An 11,955-nucleotide genomic window follows, 5' to 3' on the forward strand; every position below is an offset into this window, starting at 1 on the left:
AGAGGGCAGCATGGGACATTTAAGTTGATCAAGTACAATGAGGAGGTATTGGCTTGTGTACGATCTGAGGCTGGAGGTTAGTATGGCTGCAGAAACGACTGAAAGCCAAGAAACACGTGATTCTTATTCCTGTGCTGTTGTAATATTTAGTAATGTTATAACAGCTCAAATCTCCACATGAAGCGCTTCTACTGCTTGTGGTCCACGAGATAATCCACAGAATGTTGTTATCTTTAGATTAGGTGTTTATTTTTATTTGATTAAGTTATTATAGTGCATTGTAAGTAATTCATTTCAACTTTACATTATATACCATCAGAAGGGCTAAAGGTGTTTGACAGGGACATTTTTTGAAGTCTTCTTGGATATACATATGCACCTGCGCATTTTAAAGTGGCCTAATATGTGTGTGTGAAGAAATAGTCCCAATGCTGAACAGCGGCTGTATTCCCAGTGCCACAACACAGCCCACTGACACACATGAACACAATAAAGAAGGAAATGCTGCAACTGTCAACCGCATAACATTTGACTGCGACATGGCAGTATGTTTTGTTATCTGTACATTCTTTATAAGAAAATATAATCATCTCCTGGTCCCCCAACTCCCATGTCGTCTTTGTCTTTGAGTTTGCCCGGCCGTCCAACAGTCACAGGAAGTAGAGGATGTCTACAGGAAGTCCATCTCCTGGCTGAGGTGGGCAGACAGAGCTCCTGCTACAGCTGGGTCCAGCTCAGAGCACAGGGCCTCCAGCTGACAGGCACACAGAGAGATATCCTTTAGACTACCATGACAATGCCCGGGTAAACACTGATCTTGCAGCCTTCCCACGGGTGAGTGTGTTACCTGGGTGAGTGTGTTACCTGGGTGAGTGTGTGTGTGTGTTACCTGGGTGAGTGTGTTACCTGGGTGAGTGTGTTACCTGGGTGAGCTGGCTGCTGGACAGGAAGGGGGCAGAGCCGACAGAGAGGGATCTCAGCAGGAAGCTCTGAGCTGAACCCAGAATCTGGGACAGGTCCATCTAGAGAGGTCGCACAGGAACACCCAGACACATGACAAATATACTTTTAAGGTTAGGCCTGGTTGGTAGGTAGGTCTTATCCCTAGAGTGCTGTTATTAACAATTATCTTACTTAGATGTTATGCTACAGTATGATATATGTATTGCTGAATGAGAGCTACATGACTGTTGCACTGGTATAGTGTATGTTTCCACTTTGTTAAGTAATGACCTAACACTACCCTGATCTGTCACCTGATCAGTGGAGAGGTCAGCGATTGGTCGTGGCGTGCTTCCGTCCAGGAAGAGGTTGAGCAGGGAGACGTAGCAGAGGACGGCAGACTGGAGGAACCCTGGAGTTCTCCCTGTTCTGTCCTGGTCCTCTGGACTCAGCTGGAGAACCAGACTGCACACACACACACACACACGTACATTTACATGACATGCACAGTATGCAGTGCATCAGATATGCACTAGGTAAAATACTCCACAATTATAGAGTTTTATCCTTGTTTTCCATCTTGGTAATGTGTGGAGCTCTAGGTGAACTCTGAACTCTGACCTGTAAAAGGCCAGCGGCATCAGCCTGGTGTGCTCATCTGAGGTAACCATGGCTACAGACTGGTACAGGCCCTGGTCTGGAATGAGAAGATTGTTGTTGTTTTTAACATGATGTATCAGATGCACGTTATAACTCCCAGGTTGTTATATTTAGACTTGTGGGGTTAGAATGCTGTTGACCAATCAGGGCACATCTTGTAGAGTGGAGTAGTTGATACCTGGGCCAGGAGACTTGAAGAGCAGCAGCCAATCAGAGGAGGGGACAAGCAGGGACAGGATGTGAGGACACAGCTCCGCTCCTTTCTGGTGACCCTTCACCTCCTGCACATGTGGGCTTATGTCAGTCCATCTGTTTATTCTTTTCATTTACTGGTTATATTATAATCAGCTACTGCGATTAGGTTTGAGTAAATACATGTTTTTGTTTTTCATTGAAAAAGCTCCCATAACCTCCATTTACCACAGCAACCTATCTACGTGTGTGTATTCTGGGGTGGTGTTGTACCTGGGGTTGGAGAAGGGTGGTGAGGAGGTCTGTCACACACAGGTACAGCAGGTACACCAGGACCTAGGGAGGTCAATGGACCGCATTTATATAGCGCTCTTCTGCCTTAGCGGCACTCAAAGTGCTTTACATCTTTTGCCTCTCACTCACACACTGACAGGCGGAGCTGCCATGCAAGGTGCTGGCCTGCCCATCAGGAGCTGCCATGCAAGGTGCTGGCCTGCCCATCAGGAGCTGCCATGCAAGGTGCTGGCCTGCCCATCAGGAGCAACGTGGGGTTCAGCGTCTGTTCAAGGACACTTTGACTCATGGCCAGAAGGAGTCGGGGATCAAACCACCAACCTTGCGATTAGTGTTTGACCCCCTCTACTCCCTGAGCCGCCCCCTACAGGAGAATCCACCCTATGATAGCTTGCTCAGGGTCGGAAGAGCCCCCTCAACCCCAGAGACATGAAACCTCACCTGCCTCTCCTTCACTTCACACAGCCAATCAACACTCGTCTGGATGCTCTGGCCCCGCCCTGTCCATGCAGAGTGCAGAGTGGCCGCCAGCAACAGGGGCGGGCCAGTTGGCACGGTGGCCACACCCTTCTCTAACCTGTAAATGTAAATGGAGCGTAGTTGTGATAACAGGATTCATCCGATGAGATTTGCGACCAAGGAATTCTCTGCCTTCCATTCCAAGGGCAGGGTCCAGGAGGCCTGTTCTGCTCTGGAGCGCTCTGCTCTGCTGTGTGCGTCACCTGGGGGCCCAGAGGCAGCAGGTCTGCAGCAGCTGGAGCTGCTCTGGAAGATGATCTCCGTCGGACAGTCCCCGCCACACACACTCCAGCACCACGCGGAGACGGCCCCACCATCGCTGGCACACACACACACACAGTACCTTGGTTAGATATAAAAGACAAACGCTCCAGCCCAGGTGATCTACTGCAGGTGTGGCATTGATACAGGCCACATGTTCAAGCTTTGGAGTTGTACCACAGCAGAGACCAGGAACAGGGGGCAGAGGAGGCTGATCTGAGACCAGGCCTGGTTCACCTCTCTGGAAGGATGCTTACACCTCATACTGGCACCCAGCACCCCCTGGGAGAGCCAGAGGAAGAGAGGAAGGAGGAGAAAAAGAGAAAGTGAGAAGATTTTCAGAGTTCTTGTATATTGACAGTGACTTTCACTGGTTGGTTTCACAAATATCTGGCCACATGAAAGAGGAGGGGTCATACCTTTAAGAGGTGTGCTGTCAGGTGGTAGGGCAGTAAACCAGCCGGGGAACACACCTGCCTCTATACATACACACACACACACACACACACACACGGAAAAGACAGAATTCATCTTTTTGTCTCACCTGGTACAGGTTGACATGGTCTGTGAGGACAGTCTCACCTGGTACAGGTTGACATGGTCTGTGAGGACAGTCTCACCTGGTACAGGTTGACATGGTCTGTGAGGACAGTCTCACCTGGTACAGGTTGACATGGTCTGTGAGGACAGTCTCACCTGGTACAGGTTGACATGGTCTGTGAGGACAGTCTCACCTGGTACAGGTTGACATGGTCTGTGAGGACAGTCTCACCTGGTACAGGTTGACATGGTCTGTGAGGACAGTCTCACCTGGTACAGGTTGACATGGTCTGTGAGGACAGTCTCACCTGGTACAGGTTGACATGCTCTGTGAGGACAGTCTCACCTGGTACAGGTTGACATGGTCTGTGAGGACAGTCTCACCTGGTACAGGTTGACATGGTCTGTGAGGACAGTCTCACCTGGTACAGGTTGACATGCTCTGTGAGGACAGTCTCACCTGGTACAGGTTGACATGGTCTATCAGAGCCTGACAGTCCAGAGTTGTCCTTCCTGCTTCAGTCCTCACTGTGACCAACATCACCGCGGGAAGGGACAGTAAAACCCTGACACACACAAATGAAGCATGCATGACCAGCCGTGTGAAACATGAACGCTGATGATCCAATTAGACAGGAGAGGAGCCGGGTCCGAGGCTACCTGTTCCAGACATGTACAGTCTGCTGCAGGCTCAGCTGACTGCTTATTGGCTGGGGCGCAGGGGTCAAAGGGCATTTCTGAGACAGTACATCCAACAGGAAGTGACCTGTCTGAACCTTGGCACCCTGAGACTGACCGGTCAGCTCCATCTCATACACAACCTCCTACACACACACACACAAATCCAAACATTAAACACACATCAAGACCATAAATAAGGTTGAATAAAGGCACGAGGAGAGCCAAAGCACCTGCAGTGTGCAGAGCAGGTCAGGGAGGCAGGTTCCTGTGGCGGGGGGGCTCTGGAGGGAGCAGGTGTGCAGGTCCAGGATGGCGTTGAGGATGTCAGAGCAGAGCCTCCTCTGGTCTCCTCCACAGCCTCCCTGCTCCACAGGGCAGGGAAGGTACCGCTGCATACAGGCCCACTGATGGTACTCCTGCCTGTCGCACGCACGCACACAAAAACAATTACAACACACTCAGTCATGGAATGCGTGTGTGTGTGTGTGTGTTGTACATAGGAGACATAGTACAATACCTATCTGGATCAGACAGAGCATCTTCACTCCTCTGCACCCTGAGCTCAGTGGCCAGCCACTCTGAGAAAGACACCTGGACAGAAACGGTGACATGTCAGAACAGTTCGGATGACTTCAGATACGCTCTCCCAAAGCCTTTTCTGCAGTCGGACCTGGCATTGTGGGAGTTGTAGTGTGAGCCGGAATGCAGCGTGGCTCCACAGAGCCCGGACAGATGTCCTCCAGGGGGCGCTGTCGTCAGTCAGACTGCTCCACTGGCCCTGCTCCTGTCCCTCGGGCCACAGCCCCTCCACGCACATCCCCGGCCTCCCCGCGTCCGCCCCCCTGACGGGGAGATCGTCCCGCGCCTCGGGCAGAAGTCTGGGGACCAGATACAGCAGCTGTAGAGAGAGAAACACACACAACACACACACGACACCAACTTAATTACCAATGCAAAGACACACTCAGTGTCACAGTGGGAGGACACCGGGACAGCTCTGTACCTTCCTGCACAGCCAGGCTGGAGTGTACTGCCGGGGGTCAGGCTGGGAGTCTCCTCTGCAGAGGCCGTAGCTCACGGCTGCCACACAGAAGCTGGGGACAGACACCACCACAAAGACATAAGTCGCCGACAACGTGGGGTCCCCCTCCACCAGTCAGAGAGGGCCGGCAGCCATCTTGAAAGTGAAAAACTCAAACATGTAGAACGGGTGTTTCTGAGAGTGTTTTCTGTCTCACCGGACGCAGAAGAGCATGTCGGCGTGCGTGGTGCAGGACAGGGCGGAGCCGAGCGCCTCCGAGACTGGCACCGGGCCGGGAAGCACGGCCGGACACAGCTGGACCAGGGGGCAGTGGGACTGGCTTGCATGGAGGTTCGAAACAAAAGCCCCCAGGCCGAGAACATGAGCTGCACTCAACAAGGGACCCTATGGAGAGGGGAAAATACTGATGAGAGAGAGAGAGAGAGAGAGAGAGAGACAGCCAGATGTGTACCTGGTTGGCCAGCAGGTCCCAGAGGCGGTGGAGCAGGGCGGAGAGCAGCTGGCTGTGCCCCAGCAGGGTGCTCACGAACTGGGACGCCCACGGGCTCTGCCTGGGGGGGGTCAGAGAGAGCGGTAGTCTGCTGAGCGGAAACACACCGACAGACCGACGGAGGGTTCGAACAGGCCCTGGGGATGGGGGCGCCACGCGGCATGTTCCTGTCCTCACCTGTTTGGAGGGTGGAGCCTGCTGGCATCCAGAAGACACTGACAGAAGCTCCTCAGAACCAGGTTGACAACCTGTGAACACACGGCTGAGTTACCGCAGGGCAGGAAAGTGGTCAGGACAGGCCACATGACAGAAGGTGAGAGATCAGCAGGGATTCCAGGAAAGGCGGCGGAGCCACACCACACTGTCCTACTTTGACGTGTAGTTCCGGAGGTGTGCGCATGTCTGTGTAGAGCTTGACGGCGGTCTGGCCAATCAGGGTGTCCGTACGGCCCGGGTAGATAACACCCAGGGTGTGAGACATCCTGGCAAGCTGGGAGGACACCTCTGGGAGGAGAGAGCAAGAGGAGCAGGGTCGGTCACGTGTGTGTGGGTGTGTGTGTGTGTGTGTGTATGTGTCGCTGGTCAGCTGACCTCCATGATCCCCCTGCGTCACCAAGCCTCTGAACTCCTGCAGTTGAGACTTCAACACCTCCAGAGGGTCGTCGTCCTCCTGCACACACACTCCTCCTGACAGCACACACACGCAGTCGTCATCAGCCGGCACAAACACGCCTCCCATACCATCCCATTTAACAGGTAGCTGTTTGTAGGTGGGCCAGGGCTGCTATATAACCCTAGTTAAGATACCCACCATCTTGCTGCCTCTGTCTCTCTTGCTGACACGACTGGACATAGGAGGAGTACTGAGCAGGTGGAATCTTCTCTGCTCTACACCGCACACACACACACACACACACACAACCATCAGTGGTGCCTTCACCCCACACTGTGGCTGGATCACTATGTGGTTTGGTCAAACAGAGAGACGTGATAGCGGTGTTGCGATGTCGTGACGGCCGGAGGGAACTCACTTCCTCAGTGCTTCTATGAACCTCATCTGGGCGTCCGCCTTCACGGGCAGCTGAGAGAGGGGGAGAGAGAGATCATTCTAGCAACACTTGAGGGGTCTTTGTTCCAACCAAGCGGTCAGGGGAGAGCAGGGAACTCACCAGGCGGGGGGTCATGAGGGCTGGGAGGAATCGAGTCAGGAAGTAGGGCCTCCGGAAGATACTGGAGAACAGGGGGGGAGAGAAGGGAGAGTGATGAGAGGAGTGTCTAGGACTGGGGGCTGAACACACCCAGCTACAGTCCAGTACCTTGCTTCCATGACAGTGGCAGAGATCCTCCCGGTGCTCTCGTACAGAGACACCGCCTTCTCCGCATCCTGGCCAGCCTGGCACTGGGGCTGTGGACACACACCATAAACACACATAGGGGGGTCAGGTGGCTGAGCGGTGAGGGAGTTGGGCTATTAATCAGAAGGTTGTTGGTTCGATTCCCAGCCGTGCCAAATGACGTTGTGTCCTTGGGCAAGGCACTTCACCCTACTTTCCTCGGGGAGAATGTCCTTGTACTTACTGTAAGTCGCTCTGGATAAGAGCGTCTGCTAAATGACTAAATGTAATGTAAATGTAAACACAGTCACATGTCCGCACACACATACATCATGTTACAGCTAGGAGGCAGTGTTACAGCTAGGAGACAGTGTTACAGCTAGGAGTTCAGAGTTACCACCTGAACTGGTGCTGCTGCCCCTGAGACATCTTCATAAAGACCCATGTCTTCCAGCGAGACCTGCAAACACGTGCAAACAGCCCCCCGGACGCACACACATCCATACGTACACACACACACACACACCCAGGGCAAAGTGTGTTAATGACTTAACAGAAGAGAACTACTCCCACAGGCCCCTCCAGACATGTTGTGGGATGTTGTGGTACCTTAAGGTCGGCCAGTCTGGTCTTGGCCAGAGAGACATACTCCTTGAGCAGGCTGCGATGCTTTACTGCTACGTAGGGGGGGTGGAGGAGGTGGACCTGGGGAAGACCAGGACAACCATGACCACAGGGAATAAGGAGACCACCTGTCATCCAGTCATCCGCGCCTGGGGTGAGAGGTTACCTTCAGGTACTGTGGAGGGTCAAAGGGCACCAGGTCCGACAAGAACTTGAGCAGGAACACCAGGGACTTTTTACTGTTGCTGTGGCAACTGTTCGCCCCCCCAAACGACATCTGGAGAGACAGGAAGGAAGGCCGGTCAGGGAGGAGACCTCGCTTATAGAAACGTGTCTCTAGAAGCGTTCTATGTCTCCGAGCATAGCGAGGGCCCAGCCAGCTGACTCACCTTGAACCAGTGGCTGTAAGAAGGGAAGAGGGCCGGGCCCTCTAGCGCCCCCTGGCGGGCCAGCAGGAAGGCAGTGATCATGCTCTCCAGGTTGTACCCCTCAAACGCTGACTTTAACAGTTTGGACAGCAGCTCTGGGGGAGCACAGGAGGACATCTGTCTGTGTACCTGTCCATGACAGAGTGTGTGTGTGTGTGTGTGTGTGTGTACCTTGGAGGCTGGACTGGGTGTCTGGGTTAAAGACCAGCAGAGTGGACAGGAAGCAGAGCACATGCTGCCAGTTGACTTCCTGGGTCTCTAGCACCTGCTGGAGGTGAGAGAGCAGCTCATCCACTCTGAAAATCACCGCCAGCTACACACACACACACACACACAGTTATATTCAGCTACAGAAAAACTGTTATTATAAAAAATAAGTTGACTGGTTTTACAGCTGAATACACCAAGTAAAAGGAACAGGTCCCATAAATCAACACCAGGGAAAACAATAACAGGTGAACACACTTCACTTGAGCGCTCAAACAGCCTTACACTGTCTCGAAGAAAAGTCCTGAGGACATAAATAACACAGGCTAAGCCAGTCACACTCTGATGTGGTATTCAGAGGTTGACCTATACCTAGAACAGGAAGACATAGAGAGAAACGGAGAGGGAAAAAGCTACGCTGGAGAGAGAGCGAGAGAGAGAGAGAGAGAGAGAGAGAGAGAGAGAGAGAGAGAGAGAGAGAGAGAGAGAGAGAGAGAGAGAGAGAGAGAGAGGAGCGTAGAACCTTCTGGAACAGCGTGGTGAGTAAGCGGCTGCTGCAAGAGAAGCTCCAGCCACTCTGCATGGATACGGCGTCTGACACTGCGGGGAGACAAGAGGCACAGACGACTCAGACATTGCGTTCACAGTGTTGCCGCTGACCACTCAGGCTGTGTCTAGCTGGAGTACCGGTGTGTACCTGTGAGGCGGGGCCTGTAGGTGAGCGTGTGTGTGAGAGTGTGTGTGAAGAAACGGCGAAGTGCGTCCGGTGATACCGAATCTCCGCACAAGGTCGCATCGAACAGCTGAACCCTGAGAGAAGGAGAGAGGGAGACAGGGAGAGAGGGAAGACACAGAATGACAGACGTATAGAAAAAGAGGTCGAATCAGACAGTGTGGATGTATTCATCCATCAACTACATTAGCTTTCTTATATTCTTCTCTGCCTTGAGTTCTCGTCGATTCCCGACACCCCAAGTCATCCCTGTGGGTAGCAACAGGAGCAGAGACATTCTACAGTTCTACAGTCCAGCGTTCTAATGACAAGACCCTGCAGGCCTGCCCTGCTCACCAGAGCTCAGCTGCTGTGTCCCTGTGCTGTCGTCCTGAGGCATCCAGCACCCCTGGAACACAAGGAAACACGGGTGTGTCCACACACACACAGACATGGAGGATACCTTTGATCCAGTCGGATGAGTTGACGGGTATTCGATTTTGATTCCAAATAAACAGGAGTACAGGTCTGGGTCTAGGTCTGGCTTCAGGTCTGAGTCTGTGTCCAGGTCTGGTTTCAGGGTCCGGAGGTGGGGGACTCACAGCAGAGCTGCTGGTCCAGGAGAGAGCTACAGAGCTGGGGGAGGTTCCTGTCCTGCGCTGCTGGTCCTGGGTCTCTGTCCTGCGCTGCTGGGTCTTGGGTCTCTCGGAACCCCGCCTTCACCAGAACCATCACCACCACTGAAACACCAGCACCCTCTCAGCACAACAGAAACACCAGCACCCTCTCAGCACAACAGAAGCACCAGCACCCTCTCAGCACAACAGAAGCACTACACATGTGGCATGTAAATATATACATTGTTGAGGCCTGTCAATGTCAACGTTACCATACAAGTGAACTTAGCAAAGAGGATCTTACGGGTGAGAACCTTGTGGCGGACTTCCCGCTCTTCCTCCTCTTCCTCCTCTTCCTCTGCAGAGCCTGTCCCTCCACACACAGCCCTTAGCTCCGCCCCCAGCCAGGAACACACTGCTCGCTCACTACAGGAGAATATACATCATATCATATATACTACAACTACTACTAGTAGTATCTTCATTAAAATCATAAATCATATTTGAACATGTTGGTATACCTCTCTAGGATGGACTCCAGAGTTATGATGTTGAGAACGTGGAGATGGTACACCACCTCTAAGTGGACCTGCTCCTACACCAACACAAACGCAGCGCACATGAGTCTCACATGACAACATGGCTGTGCGAGGTCACTCAGACCACTGTCCTAAAGCCCTCGCTCACCTGGTCTCTCCAGTATTCCTGCCAGAAGAGCCGGGAGCAGAAGGCTCCGAGAGAGAGCAGCTGCTGGGTGGAGTGGAGCAGTGCACACAGTTGCCGCTGGAGACAAGAGGGGGCAGGTGCACAACTTTAAATACCCCTTTCTCTTCCCGGGAAGGCCTACTGTTTCCACGAGGGGAACCCCAGGCACTCACCCTCTGAGTGGTGTTAAGCAGAGCATGCTTTTTCTCCCCCTCCAGGGTGCTGGAGGTCAGTTGCTGTACTCTATCCAGCACCATCCTCACTGACAGGACAGCGACTGGTACGCCTAGCTCCGCAGCCTGATGACGCAGCTCACTGACTAGCAACACATACACACATACATTGATACAAGCACACAAACATACACTCGAGCACATACTCATGGGATAACCATTTCGAGCACTCACTCCATGTGCATTCAAAGTATTATGATACATCTGGTAGGTCTACTCATCTAACCAGGGATGTTTATAGGTGACACACCCAGCAATGAACCCCCAATGTGGGGTGTGGGACTGTCACTGACAGACTCCTTCCTTCCCATCGTCTCCTTGTCCATCACATTGCATGGCTTAGGGTTCTAGAGAGAGAAAAGTGCAGTTACTGTAATGCACAGCAAGCCCAACGGGACGAGTGTGAACCTCTGACTCCCTGCCTGGGCTGAATGATACAGAGAGAGATGGATAGAGACGGTGATCACTCACCCCCACCTCCAGGAGCAGGTTTGGGAGATTCTGGTGTTGGTTCAGCAGCTGGACTGCTGCCTTTTGAAGCTGTTGCGCGTCCTCCTGTCGTTGCTTCTTAGCAACACGGCCAGCTATGAGAGGAAGCACGCAAAACGTCTTCATACACACTACACTCGCTCTTAGTACTGTAACTTGACTGGGTCACAGTCAATGGACTGGGTCGGGATGAGAAAATGTTGTGTACGAAAACAGATAATGACGGTGTCTTATCACATCATTGATCTGAATAAATTATATTTAAATTACACTGACTCCGTGTATTGTAGGTACTGTATGTATTATAGTAAGCGAACTAAGTTACTAAGTATTTAGCTAGCTACAGTACTGGTAGGTGGAAAAAAACTTAGACAGAATGTCAACTTACAAAGGAGGGACGAAAGTGTCCTTTTCTGAGTAAAACATTGACTTGAAGCAGTTAGCGACATGATACTGTTACGTATGATACGGGCATGTTATTGTACAGGCTTAAAATTGGTTGGTAAAATGTTTTCGCTAGGGAACGTTTACACAAATAAAATCTAGATAGTCGTAGTAGAGCCAAATGTAAACTTGCTTGCAGCTTTCACGCGCTCTTGTTTCTGATTTGTCAGCTTTGCTTATTGGATCAATTCACTTAACCGGCCAAACAAAACTGAACCCTGAGTTGTATTTAGTCTGCCAATAATAGGTCTGTTCTCTGCACCTCTTTTGCAAATGGTAAATATATGTCATCTTGCTTACTCAAATAATAAACTATACATATATACCTCTTTATGAAGATACAAAATGTTTGTTAAAATGGGGTTGGACGTTACGTAGGTTTGGCAAGACATTGTGGTTGTTGGTTATTTACCGAGGTGAAGTTAGTTTCATATGAGAGGCAGTTAGAACCGAAACTGTACTGTACTGTAGCTAGTGGTACGTGCCAGTGGAGCGAGTGGTACGTGACAATAGCTAGTGGTACATGCCAGTGCCTCCACTG

The 11,955-nt window shown here is 51.8% G+C and overlaps 1 protein-coding gene across 5 annotated transcripts; it reads right to left on the reverse strand.

Annotated features, from left to right (window-relative positions):
• Nucleotides 1-245: 245 nt before the first annotated feature.
• Nucleotides 246-11,745, reverse strand: LOC134020894 (Fanconi anemia group A protein). Of its 5 annotated transcripts, none has more exons than XM_062461218.1 (41): nt 11,359-11,745; nt 10,959-11,065; nt 10,732-10,828; nt 10,422-10,567; nt 10,231-10,326; nt 10,065-10,138; nt 9,848-9,969; nt 9,529-9,666; nt 9,284-9,335; nt 8,912-9,024; nt 8,738-8,814; nt 8,179-8,320; nt 7,969-8,102; nt 7,746-7,856; nt 7,565-7,660; nt 7,353-7,415; nt 6,938-7,026; nt 6,791-6,851; nt 6,653-6,702; nt 6,433-6,509; nt 6,213-6,308; nt 5,992-6,125; nt 5,799-5,869; nt 5,583-5,682; nt 5,328-5,515; nt 5,093-5,183; nt 4,760-4,987; nt 4,607-4,680; nt 4,320-4,509; nt 4,069-4,232; nt 3,869-3,974; nt 3,288-3,347; nt 3,046-3,150; nt 2,811-2,926; nt 2,530-2,665; nt 2,068-2,130; nt 1,781-1,883; nt 1,564-1,639; nt 1,257-1,407; nt 924-1,022; nt 246-754 (listed from the first exon to the last, which is right to left on the reverse strand). In XM_062461218.1, exons 1-41 carry the CDS (start codon nt 11,417-11,419, stop codon nt 671-673), a joined length of 4,341 nt encoding a protein of 1,446 aa, XP_062317202.1. In that variant the 5' UTR covers nt 11,420-11,745; the 3' UTR covers nt 246-670. The 5 variants fall into 5 exon arrangements, with proteins under 5 accessions (XP_062317202.1, XP_062317201.1, XP_062317200.1 ...); XM_062461217.1 differs by having other exon boundaries at nt 10,065-10,135; nt 10,953-11,065; XM_062461216.1 differs by having other exon boundaries at nt 7,356-7,415; nt 10,953-11,065; nt 11,359-11,744.
• Nucleotides 11,746-11,955: the final 210 nt, after the last annotated feature.

This window comes from Osmerus eperlanus, chromosome 5 (assembly GCF_963692335.1).
Source record: "Osmerus eperlanus chromosome 5, fOsmEpe2.1, whole genome shotgun sequence".
Lineage (NCBI taxonomy): Eukaryota > Metazoa > Chordata > Actinopteri > Osmeriformes > Osmeridae > Osmerus > Osmerus eperlanus.

Coding starts and splice junctions, on each gene's coding strand:
- LOC134020894 (XM_062461215.1), bottom strand. CDS start 11,419: ATGTCGCTAACTGCTTCAAGTCAATGTTTTACTCAGAAAAGGACACTT. Junction 11,066..11,358: donor GACACTTTCGTCCCTCCTTT/GTAAGTTGACAT, acceptor TTCCTCTCATAG/CTGGCCGTGTTGCTAAGAAG. Junction 10,829..10,952: donor ACCTGCTCCTGGAGGTGGGG/GTGAGTGATCAC, acceptor TTCTCTCTCTAG/AACCCTAAGCCATGCAATGT.